Source organism: Polypterus senegalus, chromosome 18 (genome assembly GCF_016835505.1).
Source record: "Polypterus senegalus isolate Bchr_013 chromosome 18, ASM1683550v1, whole genome shotgun sequence".
In the NCBI taxonomy this organism is placed as follows: Eukaryota; Metazoa; Chordata; class Cladistia; order Polypteriformes; family Polypteridae; genus Polypterus; species Polypterus senegalus.
This window is the reverse complement of record NC_053171.1, coordinates 44,739,385-44,762,370: the sequence shown is the minus strand read 5'-3', so window position 1 is coordinate 44,762,370 and position 22,986 is coordinate 44,739,385. Positions and strand designations below refer to the sequence as shown.

The window sequence follows — 22,986 nt, the reverse complement described above, 5'->3', positions numbered from 1 at the left end:
CTGCAAGTCCCAGGAGACATCCCTGTCCACAGCGCTGGCTAATCTGACACATAGCTTGTTAGGATCAGTTGCTTGGCTTCATGCTTTCAACTGACTTTGCAATCTTCCTTAAACAGATTTGAAGAATGAATTTGTTTCAGTTGATATTTCACTTTACAGATGTCTAGTAAACAACCAAACTCACATAAGCCACATTTATTTTAAACTTTCAATGGCTGCAAACAATGAACAGCAGAGTGTAGCAGAAATATTGCTGATTGATATCAAATATTAAGAGCCGTGACTGGTCAGTTATCTCCGCAAGCCCAAACTAAAATGGCATCAGTTGTTAGTCCTGAAATGTGAAACACTGAAGGATTCTGAATATTTGATCATAAATGGTGTTTCTGGGATATTTGCAAAGTTCACATTTTATTTACGTTTTGCTGTGTCACCGTTTTGTTTTCTCGAAGAGTGACACCATTTAGAGCTTTTGTATATGCTGTCTCCCTGGCAACGGTTCCCAAAATGCTCTGCAAAACACTCGTTAGTGTCTTCATTAGAGCAATGGTTCAAAGATCATTCCCAGCCAACGCCTGCCATTTGGGTAGTGGTTAGATTGGGTTAGGGTTAGTCCTATTCCTGGCACTTAGATCTGAATCTGGGTTGGTCTGGCCTTTTTTATGGTCCTTTTTGAAGCCCTTTTTTACTGTTTCATTCCCACGTACACCTGTGCTTACCCAAACTCAGTCAGACCTAATATGCAGGCGATTTAGCCATCGGAGTAAAACCAGAATATCTAGTGGAAAACCCACAGAGACACGAAGAATATGCACAAACTACGCACAGGGCTAGGATTTCTGCTTACTCTTCCAGTGCTGAAGGGTAACGGTGTTACCCAATGCACTACCAAGCAGCCTGAATTCCTGTCCGTTCTACCATTACATTTCGCTGCAGGTCACTTTTTTTGATCAAGGAGCAAAACACATGAGCAGAATGACACAGGTGACTTCTGAACTCCTTACTGAAACTAATGAGCTCTTGCATGAGGAGACTGCTTCCTGCTTCGTATCCAACCATATTCTTAGCTATGGTGCCTTTTTGCCATTGCTTGACAATAATAATTACTCCACCATTAACCAAGGCTTTCTTTATTATTAATTTTCAATATTCACAAGCAGGTTTCACACACATATACAACCTCAGAGGCACTTGATTGGTAACTCTTTATTTATGTTGTGCTCTTGTTTTTGACCTGACATGTTGCCATTCTTGGCTTTAACTTCATAAATCCGTCATTATATCCTCTTCCAACCCTTGCTCTGTCCTGGCCTTTCCCCGTTGACTGTGTCTCTGTGTTTTCTAACTGTCTGTTCCAGAATTTTGATTCCACATCTCAACAATGACATTATGGCTCACATACTTCTTCATTATTACACAAGTCTTGTGTGTTCAGTTAGACGTGGGTGTTTACCTGTCTGTCAGTGGCACATATCCCACCAATTGATCATTTTAGATGAGAGCAACTGCAAAACACAGATGATCCATTATGCTGGTTGTTCCACACACCCCAGTAACGCTATAGGTCTTAGACTCTGACTTGACACTCTGCTGCCCACACTTCCATTTTTTTGGAGTCCAGTGGATGAGTGTATTGCCAGTGTACTAGCAAGGAAGGTTTTTAAAAGGATATTAGCAGAAAAGGCACTGCCAAAGTCAGAAAAGGGGTCAAACTGTAAGAGATGCCAAAAGTTACCAAAGTGAGAATCCAAAATTCCAGACATCAGTTAAAAGCAAAAAATGACATAGGTAAAAGATATGTGTTTGCACAAGAATGAACATAAAAAAGGGATTTTGGATTTAGAAAACTTAGATGGAGAAAAGGTCAGATTGTTTTAACCAATGTGTGGTCACCCTACAACAGGGGAGTTGCCCTAACAATGGGATGACAAAAATGGCATTAACCGTAAATAACTAAAATGGCAATGAAAGCTGTTCAAAAAATGAGCAGAATCAAAAGTAACCCTTATTTAAAAAAAACCCTAAATAAAATCCAGAATTTCTAGTGCTAAAGTCAGGTCTGGATGCTCTGCAGCTACAAGGGAAAGTGCACATTGATGATGCCAAGCCATGACTGGATTCTCTTTCCTGTGCGCTAGGTGACTGAGAAGGCCGACGCATACCTGGATGATCTGAGACGTGCCATGGGCTGGTGGGAGGCACTGCTGGCTCTGTCTGTGGACATTGAGGGCTGGACAGACTCCAAGTTGGTGCAGATTGCAGAACATCCCTATTTTGATTTTGAACAGGACATTATAGCCCTACAGGTAAAGCTGTCACTTATTAGAGTACTCTAAAGAGAGGGGTAGGCTTTCTGGGAGTGTGCAGCCCCTGGGCTTTACATAGTGCCTTTCATGGTGATTGTTGAAATAGCCATGTTGTAAGTAGGTGTGGGCCATGAGACTTTCCTCAGCTCAGTAATGTGACCGATTATCAACTGGCTCCTTAATGGCCCTGGAGTACACAGAAGTGACCACTAGGTTTATAGGGCCATTACTGTCGCATGGAATTCTTACTAATCAACATGGAACACCTTGCCATTCTCCAGCACTTTTACCTCTGGTTATGAGATACGTTAGTGCCAAAGCTCTATGCATGGAAGATCTGTGGTGTTTATATAATTCAGCTTTTAGTGTCTTCAACTTATCAACCTTTTAAACTTTATAGACAGAGAACTGATTCAGATGAAGACATTGGATTTGGCTATAGTATGGGTGCCACTTGGCTCTTTCAGAGTCACAGAGTGAATTAATGGTGTGGACTGAACTTGCATCCTCATGGGTTCAAAACCAGATTTGCAGCTCAATGTTGCTCTCATGAATCTTATGCTGCCTATACTTTATGCTGGCCTAAATGGCAGAGGGTGGCAGTATGTTCTGTCATTCACAGAGCAGCAAAAAGGTGCACAATTTTTTTTACAGGGTGCACTAGTTTAAAGAGACCTGAGAAAGCAGCTGATGCCACAAGTGAGCTGCTAGTCAATGGCAGCGGGAGCAGGACTGAGATTTCATCTCTCCTGCCCCACTTTCCTGCACTCTGGCCTTGCTGGCTGATGAGCGTGCCATGGCTCAGTTTCCTACTGTGTGATGGCCCCTCTGGATGAGCTCCTAACAACACTTGGATTGGTTCAAAGCCACGGAGGACAACACAAACAGCATGATCCCTGACCACAGCTTTGATTTACTGATGCTTGCTGCCACTCTTCCCTTCATTCTCCACACATTAATCAGCAGGCTTTTAAATGAAGACTCATTCCATGAGAGCAAGCAATGAAAAACACATTTACCTGACCACAGCCGCCACACATTACATTAATGGCTTTGGGCCTGCAGGGAGAACCACACCCAGTAATAGTTGGCATGGCTGTACTAGAAACCATCAGTAGTAACCCCAGGGAGGCACTGGCCAGCACAGCTATACTGCACAATCCTGGAAACTCTCAGCCAGGCTGCCCACCACTGCTTTACTTGAAAATATACTGTGTGGCAGCCCCTCTGCTACAACAACCAGCACAGCTATACTGAACAAAGACAACAGCAACATCTGTGAAGAAGAACTGGGCTAGGCTGGCCAGCTGTGCTGGTGAACATGAGAGGAATTGCCATCTAAGGACACCTTACCTTCTACAGATATACTGGAAAATGGGAACCCCTGACACAATCCTCAGTACAGCCATACTGAATAATGGGAGCACCAGGGTACAGCTTTACATGGTTAGAGCATGCATGTTAGTGAACAGTTAGCATGGGTTCAGATGAGGGAGGTCATGTTTCACTAATGTGCCGGAATTCTGTGAGGAAGCAACAAAAGGATTTGATGATATTATTTATCTTGATTTTCAGAAGACAATTTGTAAGGTCTCATATAAGAGGTTGGACATCAAACTAAGAGAAGTGGGAGTTCAGGGTGTGGTGTGTTGATGGGTGCAAAAGTTTGCTAAAACACAGGAAGCAGAGGGTTATAGGGCAAGGAACTTTATCAGAGTTGGACGATGTTAAGTGTAGGGTTCTTCAGAAGTTATTAATAGGGCCGCTGCTTATTTTTAATATATATAAATAATCTCGACAGGAGTAGAAATAAGAAACTTCTTAAGTTTGCAGATGAAACCAAACAACTGATGAGTTAAGTTGTTACAGGAGGACTTGCATAGATTTGTGTAGGATGAAATTTAATGTGAAGTATTTCAAATAGGAAGTTAGATTTGAATACACAATGGGAGATCTGCAAATGAGAAGGACCTAGGAGTCACATTGGGCTCATCACTGTCTACATCCATACAGTATACAGAAGTGATCAAGAAAGCTAATTGGGGGGCTCGTTTATAAAGCTCCTTGATTGGTGAAGTACAAGTCAAGAGAGGTAATGATTTTAGCTTCTAGTGAGACCTCTTCTGCAGTATGGTGTTCAGCTATGGTCTATGGGCTGCAAAAAAACTTTGGAGTGTTAGAAAAACTCTAGAGGGGAGCAACTGGCCTGATTCTGAGAAGTTTCACCTATAAGGAGAGATGGAAGGAGTTGAACCTTTTCCGTTTAAGCAAATGGAGATTTAAAGGTGACAATAACCTTTTAAAGTGTTTAGAATTCTGAAAGGAATTAGTACAGTGGATCATCTCTGTTATTTTAAAGTAAATTCTGCAACAAGAACATGGAGACATGGTTGGATACTTTTTAAGGGTAGATTACCAAGTAATGAGGTGGGCACAGAGGTGGATCTACCATCAGGATATTCTGGGTGAGAGCACTGAAGCCTCTGATGAAGAGTGTCTCTTTTTGTTAATCCAGTTTAATGAAACAATGTAATATCCGTGCGCTGAAATGATCAAGTGCTCTCAATGAAAAGATTGAATATCCGCAAGTCGAAACGCCAGAGAGGGCCAATCCCACCTTGAGGTGTGAAGTGATCAAGTCCCATGCTGAAATCAACGCACTGCTTTAAGTGACCGGGAGTCTGTTCACTGCATTGTTAAATTTATGATTTACTTTCTGTTAGGGAGTCAGTGGGATTTTTAATTCGGCCTTGGGTGGAGAGTAGAACTTTAAGGGCATTCAGATCTTGACTTGATGTTACTTTGGACAATCTTGGTGAATAGGATGGACAACCTTATTGGGCTGAGTGGCCTGTTCTCATCACAGTTGTTTAGGGTGTCCTGGTAATAATTCAACCAGACTGGCCAGCATTGCTATAATATGGAAACAGGGGAAGCAATACTTCTGCCAAATTGGCTGCACAATTGAACTAGAAAATAGTAGCAGTACCAACCGCTGCTAGAGACAGACTGGCCAGCCCCGCCATCCTAATAGAGGCAATGAACCTATGTTACATCTCAGCAGGGCCAGCAGTACTGAGAAAATGGGAGCCACATGTGGGAGCTCATATGGGTTTGGGTGAGGTGAGGGTTGTGTACTTGTATGTGTTTGTGTTGGATTATGGGCAAGTTCTTGTGTGTTTGTTTACCTCTATTTACATCTTCTTGTGCGTAAAGTGAGACTATGTTTAATTAAATTCTCCTTTGCTTACATGTACATTGTTGTCATTGTGTGCTCTATTGCCTGATGTGTGTGCCATTGTATATTTCTGTGAGTTTGGGGTTGTGTGTGATTCTATGGTTTTCTCCTTTGTGTCACTGTGTTTGCTCTTCTTTGTTCCAGTGGGTGCACTCTTGTAATTGCTCTTGTGTTTCTGTGTGTCTTCTGTCTGTTACCCTCCTGAATATGTGTAACCATTGCTTTTTCATGAGTGAGCTTTTGCGTTTATGCTTAAATACTCATTGTGTGGGTGTGCATTAATACCCGTCTCTTTGAGCGCCCTTTCATGTGTGGAGCGCATGTCCATCGATAATTAGAACTGCATGACGTTCCCTCAGAATGGGGAGGCAGCCCTCAAGCTCTGATCCTGTGGTTTTCATTGGCTTTTGTACATTGTATGAGAATAACACTCAGAAATAATTAAGAGCTATAAACAGAGCTCATTATTGATGGAAACAACATACAGTAAATCCACAGAGAGTGTTTAAAAGCCATATTTTTCTTCTTTCTTTAACTAATAACATCTTTAAGAAAGGAAGCAGAAATTCTGAACTTTTCCTCGGGCTCTAAAAGCAAAAACGAAAAAGCTGACATGTTTTCTACATGAATCCCAAAGTTACAGCTGCATTTTACCAGGATAAAGAAAAGAAGCGCCATGTTGGCTGTTTTTTTTTTTTATTACCGGTGAAAGTTACTTGTGCATTGGAAAGGTGTGCTGCTGCTCCCTCGTTCATCCAGGTGTAGGTGAATGCTGCTTTTTAGTAGTCTAACTTAGTGGCTGTAGGCATGTGTGCAGGTGTCCCAAGTCTGATGGAGCAAGGTGGGCTGAGATTGGAGTGGAGAGTGTTGAGTAAAAAAGACAAGGAGTCCCTGACTGTGCTTCTGGGTACATTGAGGAATTTTGTAAATGGAAGTGTTTTGGATGTGGGCTTATACATATCAAAGTGTGACGGGGCAGAGGGTCTCTGTATTGAAGAGCTTGATAGGATGAAGGTCCTTCAAATGAAAAGTAAAATTGTCTTATATCCAATAAATATGAACATTTGGTTGAGGTAATCCATAAAATAGATTAAAGCTGGCTGGTTGTCCATTATGTCACAGGGCGCTGTGGGATAGGCAACTTTATGCCTGCTTGGATAAGAGAGGATTCTGTTTGGACAGGATACTCATAAGACGAGGTGAGGTTGTCTCTAATACAGTGGGCTGTAAAAGTTTGGGCAACCTTGTTAATAGTCATTATTTTCCTGTATAAATCGTTGGTTGTTACGATAAAAAATGTCAGTTAAATATATCATATAGGAGACACACACAGTGATATTTGAGAAATGAAATGAAGTTTATTGGATTTACAGAAAGTGTGCAATAATTGTTCAAACAAAATCAGGCAGGTGCATAAATTTGGGCACCACAAAAAAGAAATGAAATCAGTATTTAGTAGATCCGCCTTTTGCAGAAATTACAGCCTCTAAACGCTTCCTGTAGGTTCCAATGAGAGTCTGGATTGTGGTTGAAGGTATTTTGGACCATTCCTCTTTACAAAACATCTCTAGTTCATTCAGGTTTGATGGCTTCCGAGCATGGACAGCTCTCTTTAACTCACACCACAGATTTTCATTTATATTCAGGTCTGGGGACTGAGATGGCCATTCCAGAACGTTGTACTTGTTCCTCTGCATGAATGCCTTAGTGGATTTTGAGCAGTGTTTTGAGTCGTTGTCTTGTTGAAAGATCCAGCCCCGGCGCAGCTTCAGCTTTGTCACTGATTCCTGGACATTGGTCTCCAGAATCTGCTGATACTGAGTGGAATCCATGCGTCTCTCAACTTTGACAAGATTCCCAGTCCCTGCACTGGTCACACAGCCCCACAGCATGATGGAACCACCACCATATTTTACTGTAGGTAGCAGGTGTTCTTTTTCCTCCATGCATAACACCCCTTGTTATGCCCAAATAACTCAATTTTAGTTTCATCAGTCCACAGCACCTTATTCCAAAATGAAGCTGGCTTGTCCAAATGTGCTTGAGCAGACCTCAAGCGGCTCTGTTTGTGCTGTGGGGGAGAAAAGGCTTCCTCTGCATCACTCTCGCATACAGCATCTCCTTGTGTAAAGTGCGAATGGTTGAGCGATGCACAGTGACTCCATCTGCTGCAAGATGATGTTGTAGGTCTTTGGTGCTGGTCTGTGGGTTGACTCTGACTGTTCTCACCATTCGTTGCTTCTGTCTATCCGAAATCTTTCTTGGTCTGCCACTTCGAGCCTTAACTTGAACTGAGCCTGTGGTCTTCCATTTCCTCAATATGTTCCTAACTGTGGAAACAGACAGCTTAAATCTCAGGAACAGCTTTCTGTATCCTTCCCCTAAACCATGATGGTGAACAATCTTTGTCTTCAGGTCATTTGAGAGTTGTTTTGTGACCCCCATGTTGCTACTCTTCAGAGAAAATTAAAGGAGGAGGGAAACTTACAATTGACCCCTTAAATACTCTTTCTCATTATAGGATTCACCTGTGTATGTAGGTCAGGGGTCACTGAGCTTACCAAGCCAATTTGAGTTCCAATAATTAGTTCTAAAAGTTTTGGAATCAATAAAATGACAACGGTGCCCAAATTTATGCACCTGCCTGATTTTGTTTGAACAATTATTGTACACTTTCTGTAAATCCAATAAACTTCATTTCACTTCTCAAATATCACTGTGTGTGTCTCCTATATGATATATTTAACTGACATTTTTTATCGTAACAACCAACGATTTATACAGAAAAATAATGACTATTAACAAGGTTTCCCAAACTTTTGCATCCCACTGTAGCACTGGATATGGCCACTTGACAGTTTCCAGTATGGCATTGTGTTTTTCACATGACAGGCTGTAGCTAGGTGGGTATCTGTCATATGGTGGGTGGTCAGTTGGGTGTCTCATCTGAGAGGACCTTGTCAGGCTGGAGACTATCATATATCTGGGCACAGTCATCTGGCGGTCTCATTTGACATCAGTGATTCGGCCAATTGTCTATCATGAAAGAGCAAGTGTGTTTCTCGCAGGACTAGGTGTAGCTGGGTGGGTTTTTCTAATAAGATGCGTCATAGAGAAGTACGTGTCTATCATAAGATTGGATTGCTTTCATATGACAGTACATTAGGTAGATTTCTCGTGTGAAAGGATGCAATACAGTGGGGGACTTTCATAGGATGGCACGGTCTGGTTGGTGACTATAAGGGTGTAGTTGGCCAGAGCTCTTGTATGACAAGGCACAATCAGAATGGTGGCTAATAAGAAACAAGTGTCTTTTATTATAGTCAGGCAAGTACTTACTGTATATGATGAGGCATGATCAGGTAGGCCTTTCATATACGAGCGTATGAGAGTGTTGCTGAGTGTTTCTTTTTGTAAAGAAGAATATGGACTGGCTAGAAGTTACACTGCAAAAAATGAAATCTAAGCATGTGAAAAGTATTTTTATCATGACATTAAATCTTGTTTTCCTTATTGTAAAAATTATTGACTTAACAAAAAAATTGTATTTACGATTTGTAAGCTTACTTTAAGAAATCATGTTAAGTGAATTTTGCATACCCCATTGGCAGATATGTTTGCTAAATAAAAGCAAAACCACTCCCATTTAAAGTTTTTTTTTTGTTTTTTGTTTAGTTTTTGTATACAGTATGCATTTTTGCAGTGTATGGTACCTTGTATAGTACCACCTGTTTTGTGGTCGGTTTTCAGATATGTCATATTGTGATTGGCTGTAGGCTCTTAAGGATGGAAAATTTGATTGGGTGAAAGAGCCTTATATTGCAGATCTGGATGGCCTTACTCAAGTGTTGTGAAGTTTGTTCAGATAGGGTTACTTGCTTTGAGTACGTATGGCTGAGATGATGGCACAACTGTGGAATTACTATTTACACTAAATTATATCAGCCCTCTCACAAATGAATGAATAAAAGAATGAATAATGCATATCAGGACCATGAACATCTTTGTTGCGTCATTATGTTAGAGAGACATTAGCATGGCCGGTAACTCTCTCTCTCTCAATGGAATGATTGCCTCTTGTCATGTTGAGTTTACTGGCCTTGGCTGGATGCTTTCCTTTTAGATGAAATTACAGCTTCTTTCTTATTTTCTGATGGCCCCTTCACCATGAATGAATTTTGCTTCTATGTGTCGTCCCTATTCAGGATGAAATACACACTCAGGAGAAGAACATAGAACACTTTCATCAAAAAAGCGCAGACATCCAAAAACTACTCCAAAGTGCAGAGCCTTCCTTGGAGCTCCAGGTATGAAAAACATCAATGGGAATTGGCCGGGCAAATGTTAGTGCATGATTATCAATGTCTGCTATACAGTGTATGTGTGTGTGTGTTTAACAGGGGTCCTTGATTAACTACCCTATGTGAGCATGCTACAAATCATGCGCTTCTCTCCATCTGGATGCTTCTGATTTTTGAGGCTCAGGAAATCACTTCATGAGGCCTACCCTTTTTCCTTTATTCTGAAGTGAATCTTTAGACCTTTAAGACTCTTTGGTCTCATGTTCTATTCACTCCTGCTTCTGTCTGTGCAGCTACATTTGTCTCTCCTCCTCTGCCTTTCTAGTAGTTTGGTCCTGATGGGCCCCCTTATAGTAATTTCATTAAAACACACACAAACCTCATATGTTATTTGTACAGTTGTGGACCCTCATTGCCCTACCTTGCTGAACTCTGGGGCCTCTTTGTTATCTGTTTTTTATAGCTTTAACTCATTTCTTAAGTCCTCAGTGCTGAGCGTCCCTTTTATTTCTTCTTTTCTCTGAATCCACTTTTGCAAAAGCCTCTTTCAGACGTTGGCCTCCTGAGGTATCCTCCTCAGTTCTATGAAGCCTTTCTATTTATTTTCTTGCACTGCCTCCTTATCCACATTCCTTTTATTATACTTACACTCACGGATCCAGCATATCCTGGGTTTTAATTCCATGCCTAGTCATTGTATGTGTTGAATTTTCTTGTTCTTCCCTAATATAAGTTGGTGGTTCTTCTACATCCCCAAAGACATGAAGGTTTAGTAACAGGCAAATCCAAATTAGTTCCCTGTTTGCGTGAGTAGGCCATGCTTTAAACTGGCATCCTGCTGCAGATATTGTCAGCCTTGCCTCAATCATGCTGGGACAGGTTTTAGCCCCCCATGATGTGGGATTGGATGAAGTGGGTTTAAAAATGTTACATCCTATTATTTGTATAATTTTGGAAAAGTCCCATTGAAGACACTCATTAGTAGCTTCTCTTGTCCTTGAACTTTGGCTTTTAGTTATATATTTTTCAACTCTTGACTGTGCCGCTTTTGAATGCTGTTAGATAGACTTTCTTTCATATGGTGGCTTTCATTTGGGACCATCATGAGGTGCTTTAGAAAACAAGTTTTATTTGTGTATTTTTCTTCCTGGCTTATTACTATGCAGGGCCACTGGGGGCTGAAGTCAGTCCTGCCAAATTTGCAAACCAACCTCCGACTGGGCACTATTATAGGGTACACATGCCCACCCCAACATACCAGGCCAGGATGCAGGGTACAGACATCCAGAACAGGCAAGAATGGCTGATAAGTGAGATTCTAGGAAGCAGAGGAAGAGGCAAACCCTGCATAAACAGAAAGGCTCTTCCCTGCTGTACAGACCTGCCCCAATGGCAGCTGGGAAAATGTTTCCAGAAATTTAAACAAGTGTGAATTTCAAAGGTGACACCTCCCAGAATTCATCTGGATAGCAGCAGGTAGATGTCAGTTAGGCTGTACCTGGATATCTAACAGCATGTGAGGCTATCTCCACTGCTCCTCAGGTGATTGAAACTCAGTTGAGGAAGAAGATGGCCGAGGTAATGGAATTGTTCAAGGGCAGCAAAGAGGTGTTTGAGCAAACTACGGCACTGAGGGACACCCTTGAAGACAAAGCCTATCAGCTGAAATCCAGTGTGCGTGACTTGGAAGCAGCTCTATTTGACCTCCCAGTGTCGGACCATCTTGGAGTATTTGAAGCCTTAAAGGTAATGAAGGTGATCAGAGGGTGAAGGGATTATCTGAAGTGGGACAGACTGCTGCTGAATGAGAAAGGTATAATGTATCATGGGACATGGGCAGTTTTGTTCAGCACTCTGAGAACTTGGTGTGTGGCATTTAAGATAACAGAAAGGCGTGCTATTGTCTTGACAACAAGGTTATGAACTCCACAAATCTGTGCAAGACTTATAATGGATGGAGTTGTCAATTTGTTTCCAGTCTTTTGATCTCACGTCTTTAACAGGGCATAGACGAGACCCTCTTGCAACAGGACTCTCAGTGTCAGTGCCTTCTGGAGGAGCTTCACTCAGTCGCCTGCATTGCCAGCGCTAACTTAAGCCAGCTAAACCAGGAAGTACTGAATCAGAGGAACCACATTGAGGTTCTCCAGAATGCTGTGCTTCAAAAGAGACATCTTGCTGAGCAAAGTTTCCTTGAGGTGTTAAATGGTGAGCTACCTGTCCAATTCCTCCTCCTTGTCTTTCTCTTCTTCTTCCTCTTCTCTCACAATCTTCTCACACTACTTGCTAAGTCTTTGCTTTCTTCCCACAGATGAAATGAAAATATATGAAGATTGGATGCAGGATTTGCAGCTCTCTGTCAATGAGTGCTTTGAAATTCCTGAAGGAAGAGCATACATTGAGGCCCATCTCCATAAGTTACAGGTAGACATTTCTACTACTGTTTTAGGTCAAGTTTTCTTCTTTGTTTGAATTCTTTTACTTCTTTAGCTTCTGTACATGATAAGAGGAGTTCAATGCAGCATACTGTAGGTTTCCAAAGAAAACTGCGTCGAGTGGAGTTGTGGGTATTGTTGTTGCCTCATAAATCCCAACCAATGCATAAAGTAGGATGGTACTCAACAATACTCAGTACCAACATGTCCCCATTCTATCATCAGGAGCACAGATAGTTAATGTATTTTGGCAAAGAATCACCTTTTCAACAAGCGTTTGGACCTTCAAAGTGGACCTCTACTCCCCACCTTCACTCTGCGAAATATGTATATCAGCATGCTTTTGGATCTCTATGTGAGATCTTCACTTCCTCCGGTCTCCAAAGAAGTCAACATTATATATGCAAGAAGAGGATGATGATGCTGCAACAGCAGGCATTTCTTTTTTTCCACTACAGCCACAGATCTCAGCTCAGTTTCCAGTGTGTTGAGTGTGGAGTTTGAAGAGTTTTCTGATGTTTATGTGGCTTACCTCTTATAGTTCTATGATAAAGGAACAGTTTGGTGGGTGGAAAAATAAGTTAAATGGTCCTGTGTAATTGTAACCTGTGATATATTGACCTTCTGTTCATGGCACCTTCTACGCATTGCTAATGGAGTAGACCCTGAATTTCTAGATCCAGGTACAAAAAATAGACTGTAACTAGGCGCTATATAAGTGCCTCACCTGACACAGATTGGACTTGTGAGGCACGTATAAAAATAAATAAACTTTTACTTTCTTCAGCTGGAGGGCACGTCTTCCCCGTGTCCCCCAGCCACAACACAGTCCCAAAGCACCACCAAACACACCGAAATACTCTTCTCTCTTCTACCACCACTCCTCCAAGCTTTGTCCTCCTCCACCTGACTCTGGCCGCTGAGTGGTGGTTGCTGGCCACTTTTATAGCCCATCCGGAAGTGCTCCAGGTGCTCGATTGCCTGTCTCCGGTTGCACGTCCGGGTGGGAGTGAAGATTCGTCCATTCGGGCCCAGGGATCCATGCAGCATATCCTGGCAGCCACCCCAGATCCCAACAGGGCTGTGGAGAACTCCATCTCCCATGGAGCCCTGCGGGAAACTGAGGCACCACCGTCAGCCAGGGATGCTGCCACCAAGCGTCCCAGGGGGAGGTATTGAGCAGCCCATGGTTACTCCCCTGGAACATATGTCGAAGGGGTGTCCCGGCCGGGTCCCATGCCACAAGACTGATGGATAAATGGATAACCTTTTTTGCAGATTTGTAATGTGCATATATGACATCGTTCGCTCTTAGTTTAACCATTTCTAACATATGGAGTATTTCCACTCTGCATGGTATGTTTTGAATTGTGAACCTGGTGCTCCTACTTGAATTTTAACAATCTGCTCATTGCAGGGTATGTTAATCCAAAAAACATAAGCCACCCAGTTACTCATCAGCCAATCAGACTGTTTTATCTGTACTGGGGAACAGAGAATCAAACTCATCCCAGTTAGAATTAAACAGTGTGGTCACTTCAATGACTAGGTCATTCTGAAGAGAAGATGCCTCCCAGTTACCGATGAGCCTATCTGGCTGTCTTAAGGCCATGTCACACTAGAGAACCTTTCCAGTGATTTTCAGTTGTAGCCTTCATTTACATAATATTACTGAATCTGAGAGCCATGAAGCCAGTCACGTTATGTGAAATGCTCAAGGACTCACTCAAACTGGTCCACAACCTCCTCCGACAAAATCAAACAGGTTGGATTTCATCTTTAGTCATAGGGGAGGGCTTTGTGAGCATGAGAACTAACATCCAATGAATGCTCACCTGGCAGTACAATGCATAGAATGCAGCAATGAGGAACAAGGAGCACTGGCTATTTAGATCTAATGAATGTTTCCAGGGCAAGATCCAATCTGCGAACATTGCAATCAAGTCCCAACCTCACTGGGTCACATGTTCTGGGCCTGCACCAAATTAACATCATTCTGGATCAAAATTTTTAATTACCTTTCAGACAGCCTTGGTCTCACAATCCCTCCTAACCCATTAACAGCTGTGTTTGGGGTTCTTCCAGATGGGCTTAAAGTGGAGAAGGACAAACAAACTGTGATTGCATTCACTACACTTTTGGCACGCAGACTTATTCTGCTAAACTGGAAAAATCCAAACTCTTCTCTTTTAAGTCAGCGAGAAACCGATGTGTTATACTATTTGAAGTTGGAAAAAATCAAATACTCAGTTAGAGGATCTGTACAGTTTTTTTCAAAACATGACAGGATCTAATCAGTAATATTTTAAAATAAGCTCTTAAAGCACAGAAGAAGCAATTATTTCTGTATTTCTTTTTCTTCTGCATTCATCTCTATGGGCTCATCAAACTTAAATTTAGGTATGTTTACAAGCCTTAAATTTTACTCCGTTGGCCTTGCTCTCTCTTTCTGGGGTGGGAGTCGACTTGTTCTCAATTGTACTTTTTGTAAAAATTGATTGATTTGTATGGAATGATTGCAATAAAATTAATAAAAATTTCAAAAAAAAAAAAAGATCTAATGAACAGAACAGAAGTTCCTGTGTCTACTGTGTGTTGTTTTACGTACTACAACAAAATGTAAAAAGAACAAAAAAAGGCTGAGATTGTGGCTAAACTTGTCATTCCTGTTTCCCCTATGTACAGTGGTGGTCCTGTTGGCTATCACAAATAGGGGGTAGAACGACTGAACTGGAAGTTTGGCACTTAGTTAGTAAATGTGATACTGTATAGTCTGTGATTTTTAGTTCTTAAAATTGACGAGATTATCAACTGCATTTGGCATCTGTGACATACCCAATGACAAGAAGTTTCATAACATGACATCGGCTTTAAGATAGAAGAAATTTCATCAGCTATTGACACCATTTTGGTAGAGTGGAAATGCCACCCAGTTTCATTTGAATCAGTTTGACAGATTCTTTGAATATCTGTTGGTTAAAACTCCCTTAAATCAACCCATTTTGGAACTTTGTCGTGCTAGGCATTTTAATGGCATGGGTTCACAAGTGTAGGTTTTTGAGGTCAAAATTGTCATGTTTACAGAGTATAGTATAAATTGTAACTTGCATGCGTTAATCCACATGCAACACATCGCCACTCTCCGGCACTATAATCAGTTCTTCACATTGTATTTCATTTTGAAAAAGTTAATTCTGTGTACGTTTAAATGCCCAGAGGGGACTGGGCGGTCTCATGGTCTGGAATCCCTACAGATTTTATTTTTCTCCAGCCGTCTGGAGTTTTTTTGTTTTTCTGTCCCCCCTGGCCATTGAACCTTACTCTTATTCGATGTTAATGTTGATGTATTTTGTTTTATAATTATGTCTTTCATTTTTCTATTCTTTAATATGTAAAGCACTTTGAGCTACTGTTTGTATGAAAATGTGCTATATAAATAAATGTTGTTGTTGTTGTACATTTAAATGATAAAGTATACTTTTACTTCTTATTCAAAAGGGTTTCCTTGCTTCTGAAGAAGCAACCATGAAAATGCATCTCTTCGAAACACATTTTAAGAGGGTTCGAGAATATCTGCCAGAGTCATATGTGTGCCACATCAGTTGCTGGATGGAGGACCAGAACACAGAACTGAACACTTTTAAGTCTCACTGCCAACTTAAGCAAGCCAGCCTAGAGGAGAGTCTGAGGACGGTGGAAAAGTAAGACCTCTATGTCTGAATGTGTGCGCAATATGGGCTTCAGATGTGTGTGCGTGGGTGTGTGTGTGTGTGTTTGTGAATATGGGTGTCAGAGAGGGGGTATAGATGAACAGTTGTATGTATGCACAGATATGATATGATATGTTTATGCACAGAGTAAGTCTGATGAAGATGGGGGTGTAGGTGTGTGTGTGTACATTTGTGCACTGATAGATGAGTAGACAGTATATGCACATAAGTATGAGGTAGAAGGGATTATAAATTGTCTATGCACATGAATGTACACGGTGAGTTGTATGTATGTATATGTGCCATGGGGGACATCAGGTATATGCATGTTTTGTGCACTGGCTGTCCTGTATGTCTAATGCTTAAATCTAAGTGCAGAAGCATTGAAATCTAATGGAACTGAAGTCCATAATTCCGACAATGTCATTTGGCATTTTTAACCTGCCCATTCCAAGGCATTTGTCACAAGCACTAATAACATTTGTTGCATTTTTCACCTCAAAAGGTGGCATATACTGCACTACCAACAGTAGAACCTAATAAAGGATTTTGAATAGAAAGAAAAGACTAATAAACAATACAAACACTAATCCCATTGAAGCCCATTGTGTTCTGTCTTAGCAGACAGTAAAGATTTTTATTTCCGTAAATTATCAGGAGAAACATATAAACCAGAGACATGCTGGGGACTGATATCCAAGAATCAAGCCTGCCTTTCATCAGACTAAGAGGCTAAATGAGAATCGAAGCCAAGAAAATAATTTAGAAATGCGACAAAGAAACAATCAGTAGAAATAACAGTTTTTATTAAATCTTGGCAACAATGTAATACACGCTTTGACCTTTATATAGTCGTGTCGATGTTGTCAAATGCTGCACAACCCCTGGGAATTCTGGGACACATCACTAAGATATCCATCAACAATATTGCCAAAAAACGTGAATGTGAATCAAAACAAATGTCAAAATCAAAGTCATTGGGTGCCAAATCCCCCAGAAATGATTTGTAGATTGTCCCAATCACTTCTGGGAGGCGTGAATAAAAATATATAATAAATCCAATCATCCGATCGTCACACAGAGGGAAGCAGCTGATGGTCTGAAGGTGGGGGTCTCGTCTCAAACTCAGGTCCTGGGATGCCTGCAAGCCCTTTAAATAGCTCATAGTGGAACTTGTTATTTATCTACACAATTTATTCCTGCTCTTGTTTTACTACATTAATGGGGGCAGATCTCCAGAATGTTTAACGGATTCAAATGAGATCAGTGCTCTCTTTCTCCCTCTTTATGTCTGATATTTTTTCTATTTAAATTTTCATTTAATAAGTTATATTGTTGGTTTGTCTGTTGTTTCAATTATACAGTCATATGAAAAAGTTTGGAACCCCTCTTAATTCTTTCGATTTTTGTTTATCATTGGCTGAGCTTTCAAAGTAGCAACTTCCTTTTAATATATGACATGCCTTATGGAAACAGTAGTATTTCAGCAGTGACATTAAGTTTATTGGATTAACAGAAAATATGCAATATGCATCATAACAAAATTAGACAGGTGCATAAATTTGGGCACCCCAACAGAGATATTACATCAATACTTAGTTGAGCCTCCTTTTGCAAATATAACAGTCTCTAGATGCCTTCTATAGCCTTTGACGAGTGTCTGGATTCTGGATGGAGTTATTTTTGACCATTCTTCCATACAAAATCTCTCCAGTTCAGTTCAATTTGATGGCTACCGAGCACAGACAGCCTGCTTCAAATCATCCTATAGATTTTCCATGATATTCAAGTCAGGGGACTGAGACGGCCATTCCAAAACATTGTACTTCTCCCTCTACATGAATGCCTTTGTAGATTTCGAACTGTGTTTTGAGTCATCGTCTTGTTAGAATATCCAACCTCTGCGTAACTTCAACTTTGTGACTGATGCTTGAACATTATCTTAAAGAATTAGTTGATATTGGGTTGAGTTCATCTGACCCTTGACTTTAACAAGGGCTCCAGTCCCTGAACTCACCACACAACCCCACAGCATGATGGAACCTCCACCAAATTTGAGGTAGCAGGTGTTTTTCTTGGAATGCAGTGTTCTTCTTCCGCCATGCAAAGCGCTTTTTGTTATAACCAAATAACTCAATTTTTGTCTCATCAATCCAAAGCACTTTGTTCCAAAATGACTTGGCTTGTCTAAATGCGCATTTGCATACAACAAGTGACTCTGTTTGTGGTGTGAGTGCAGAAAGGGCTTCTTTCTCATCACCCTGCCATACAGATGTTCTTTGTGCAAATTGCACTGAATTGTAGAATGATGTACAGATACACCATCTGCAGCGAGATTTTCTTGCAGGTCTTTGGAGGTGACCTGTGGGTTGTCTGTAACCATTCTCACAATCCTGCACATATGCCGCTCCTGTATTTTTCTTGGCCTGCCAGACCTGCTGGGTTTAACAGCAACTGTGCCTGTGGCCTTCCATTTCCTGATTCCATTCCTTACAGTTTAAACCTCTGAGATAGCTTTTAGTAGCCTTCCCCCTAAACCAGGATACTGAACAATCTTTGTTTTCAGATCTTTTGAGAGTTGCTTTGAAGATCCCATGCTGTCACTCTTCAGAGGAGAGTCAAAGGGAAACACAACTTACAATTGACCACCTTAAATACCATTATCATGATTGGACACACCTGTCTATGAAGTTCAGGGCTTGACGAGCTAATCCAATCAATTTGGTGTTGCAAGTAATCAGTATTGAGCAGTTACATGCATTCAAATCGGCAAAATTACAAGGGGACCTACATTTTTGCACAGTCAGTTTTTCACATTTGATTTAATTTCATACAACTAAATACTGCTTCACTAAAATCTTTGTTCGGAAAACACCCCAGTACTCAGATGTTCCTAGGAAATGAAAGACGTACCACTGTTATCTTTTTTGTGGAAAGTAGAGTAAATTATTATGCAGGCTGAGAGAGGTCCCCGAACTTTTTCATATGAATGTATATCATTTGCTATAGGACTCTCAACAGAACTGTTAATATTTGCAATGTGCCATCTGTTGGAAAGAAAAATTCAATCATTTTTTATTACTACATGCTTTACAAAGTACATTCCAATATATAACTCATCTAAAATGCTAATACTGAATAGGCCCAACAAAGTGTAACTGCCAGACAACAGAAACTGGTTTATACACACAGTATATAGATATAAATATTTGTTTCTGCTTATATTTTACGTTGTTAAGTTATAGTTTCATTTTGTCTTTTCCCACGGTTATGCATTATTTGGTACAGCAGAGTCCAGAATGGAAAATGCAGTGCATTACACAATACACTCCAGTAGATGATGTGCCACAAACGTTAACGCTGAAAACGCCCCTATAAAGTAACTGCTGGACAAACGGAGATCTCCTAATCTGCGGTTTCCTTCCAAGGAGACATTCGCCTCCTGAAAACTCTAGTGCTCATTCTCTGCTCATGTACACTGGCTTCTTACGAGTGTTGTGAATCTTGCTATTTTTTTTTTGTCTATCTAGATTTTTGCTTATTTATCTGCACAACTACCATATATACTCGCATTTAAGTTCTCCCCATGAATAAGTCGGGACTTGATTTTGCCGTATAATCTCCGGTATTTTATAATGTCGGTCATATAAGTCGAATGTAGAAAACTCCCACTATTGGTCCAAGAAATTATGATATGCTAATGCCCACCTGAGAGAGTAACCACAGAGCACACTGCCTTTTTTTTTCCCTATGTATTGTGCCTACATGACCACGCAGTAATACTCAAACTATTCCGAAGAGACGATTGCACTGTTTTGCGTTTTTTGTATCTCACACCCTCATACACCTTTATCGTAAGAGCATCCCTTATCTACAATGGAACGTTCGATCAGAAGAAAATATGAAGCTGGTTTTAAATTAAAAGTTGTTGATGTGGCGAAAGAAATTGGTAACCGTGCTGCTGCAACAAAATTAGATGTGTCTGAGAAACTGGTGTAAGATTGGAGGAAGCAAGAGGATGTAAAAAAAAAAATAAAATAAAAGTAAGTGTTGTATTTTTGAATGGGTGTATAAGTTGGGGTCTGATTTTTCGGGTTTCAAGACCGGACTTATACGCGAGTATTTTTTTTAATCATTAGTTAAGTAATTTTTTTTTTTTGGTGCCGCAATGCCATTTTATTTGTTGTCTTATGGCCACAGCCATGTGGTTGATTGTTGTCAACCAGGTTGCCGTCAACTGATCAATTTGTCAGCATACTGGTGATGCCACTGATTTGCGAGTATAAAGGAATGGCATTATCAAATATCCTATCGCTGGATCAAACAAATGTCAAAAAGCTTTCTTTAAAAGACAAAGAATTCTTATGGACCTTCTCATTAGTTTCTTTTGTGACTTCTTGCTCTCTTTTCTTTGACCCTTGACGTTTGAATTGCCCTTTTGTTTTGACTCTTTATTGTGTCTTCAGCCGACTATCCATTTATTTGACACTTTAAATTTGCAAGTTAATTCTCTGATCATATTTCATTCTCAGTAACACACTCTACTCTGTATTAAAGCTTTTGAATCTCTCAGAAAGAACTTTGTGTACGCAAATAGTCTTTTGGTTAGGGTAGTCATTTTTTTTTTTTGTATTCGACTTTTGCATTATGACTAGTTGTTTTCGCCAGATTGTATGTATTCCTGTTTATGAACGTTTTCCTGTCTTTTGAGCTCAACTCTGCCTGCTCCCTTTTATTTAAATCTCTCTATGTTTTTTACTCCTATTCTAAGTGTACACATTTTGCATCTGCAAGGTATACAAAAATATCCCTGACCATTAACTCTTTAGAAAGGTGACATGCTTAAGAATACCCCTGCTTTTGCAGTGTTTCTGATATCTCTGGTAGCGAATGTGAACATAGCTGGGCTTACTGCTTGGTCCCACTATAGCAGATTGCTTCTGCCCTGCTTCTTTTGCTGGCAGATGCATCCCTTTTGGCCACAAAATGCAGATTAGGAAATTGTAGCCACAGTTACTGACAATCTCAGTTTCCTCTGTTGTAAATTATAATTACAATAAGAAGTTATGAGATTTCCTCTCATTCCAGTTCTGACAGTAAAGTGTTATTAAGACACTGATTGCACATCTCTGGAATGCCAACTGTTGATGAGTCCATGTTGTCCATAGTATCTTCTTGAGGGACTGTGTGTTTATATAAATATGCTGCTCCATTTCTGGAACACTTTCTTGTTTTATGAGCTTCTGGTAAGATTTTGCACCACAGGTGGACTGTATTTCCTTAAAAGAGAAACCTAAAACCCTAAATAAACCCTTCGAAAACTTCAAACTATCAAATTAAAGCTTATAAAAACTTACTAAAGGAAACAATTATTCAAACAAGAAAAAAAAAACAAAACATCTGTACAGTACTGTATAACAAAAAACTAAGAAGCAATAAATGAAGAAAGAATAAATTGAGAACTAATAAACTCAAGTTAACACAAAAGTCAGGCAAAATGTAAGACAAATAAGCAAACGCAATGTGAACAAAAAATTTATAAGGCCAAAATGTAGTTCAAATATTAGTTCAACACATAAGCTCTCAGAGAAATGGCAAAAGAAAATATTACAAAATGCTTTCAACAGAAATGGTAACCACTATAAAAACAGTCGGAAAAAAAAAATTTAAAAAACACAAGGAAAAGGAACACAATGAAAGCTTTTCAAAAGAATATAGCATTAGCATTCAGAGAAAAAATGTCTCTAAAAGATGAGCTGTAGTAAAAAGGGCTAAAATCACAGGAACCAAGGTAACTAAAGTTACAGCAAAGAACTGGGGTGAGCAGGAGTCTTTCATAGTCCTCTCAGGTACCTGTGGCCTTAATAACTGCAGCACCTAAATTTTCAACTTTAGTATGAAGCCCTGGCCCTGCAACCTCAGGTAATAAACGTAAGTAATTGACAAGGGGCTGGACTGGGAGATAGGATTGGAATCAAAGTAGCAAATAAGAAATCAAAACCCAGGATAATTAATTGTGCACCAAATCTTAAACTCGTATTCAAAATTAGCTCCCGGTAGTTCATGCTTAATCAAGAAAGTATTGTGCATAAATCCAAAGACTATACAGGTAGATAAAGTTGAGAAATATGTGGCATGATTACTAACATTAAAGCTTACTAAGTATGTTTTTAGAATATCCACAATGTTGGACAACCTGGAGGTGCACAAAACTGACCTTTATACCATCGCAATGGTGACGTCCTGCTTTGTGTACTTCTGGTGGTCCTATAGTAGACACTAGCCTAGCAACCGTAAGCAAACTTCCACAAAATAGCATCTCTTAATCTATACTAATAAAAGGCAAAGCCCTCACTGACTGACTCACTCACTCATCACTAATTCTCCAACTTCCCGTGTAGGTAGAAGGCTGACATTTGGCAGGCTTATTCCTTACAGGTTACTTACAAAAGTTAAGCAGGTTTCATTTCGAAATTCTATGTGTAACGGTCATAATTGAATCCTACTTACGTACATATATACGTCCATAGCCTGCAGCTTGGTCACCGTGTGAGGCGGTGTTGCATCCCCCATCCCCACACCTCCCACATAATTGACTGCCTGCCCATATAAGGCCATCCGTCACTCCCGTCTCTTCATTTCCTTCTTTGCTTCGCCACAGTATTCACGTCTCCATGCTGATAACTGCAGCCTTTTTATTTAATCCACGGCTTCTCCGCTGTTTTATTATTTGTTTATTACGATGCAAAGTTATTGATGAAGCCGGTTGTATGCTTACAACGCTTGACAGATGCCGAATGTCACTTCAACACCAGTCCTGTAAATACAGTACTAACGTAGTTGAAACAAACCATGAAACTCAAACCGATTATGACAGCAACAATCCAAGCTGTGAGAAAACAGTAAAAAGGAGGTGTGTCAGATGTCGTGGTACATTTTCTGATGCAGCTAGACGAAAACAACTTCATGACATTGCCGCCAAATACTCTCTATAAA

At 40.4% G+C, this 22,986-nt stretch overlaps 1 protein-coding gene across 12 annotated transcripts in view; it reads left to right on the top strand.

Moving 5' to 3' along the window:
- syne2b (spectrin repeat containing, nuclear envelope 2b) overlaps window positions 1–22,986 on the top strand; it is a 437,867-nt gene that overhangs the window by 151,674 nt on the left and 263,207 nt on the right. For all 12 annotated transcript variants that reach the window (XM_039741095.1, XM_039741096.1, XM_039741103.1 and 9 more), the window contains 6 exons: window positions 2,139–2,306; window positions 9,750–9,851; window positions 11,388–11,591; window positions 11,849–12,053; window positions 12,157–12,269; window positions 15,779–15,981. In XM_039741095.1, coding sequence (XP_039597029.1) covers window positions 2,139–2,306; window positions 9,750–9,851; window positions 11,388–11,591; window positions 11,849–12,053; window positions 12,157–12,269; window positions 15,779–15,981 — 995 coding nt within the window. The remainder of the gene's footprint in view (window positions 1–2,138; window positions 2,307–9,749; window positions 9,852–11,387; window positions 11,592–11,848; window positions 12,054–12,156; window positions 12,270–15,778; window positions 15,982–22,986) is intronic.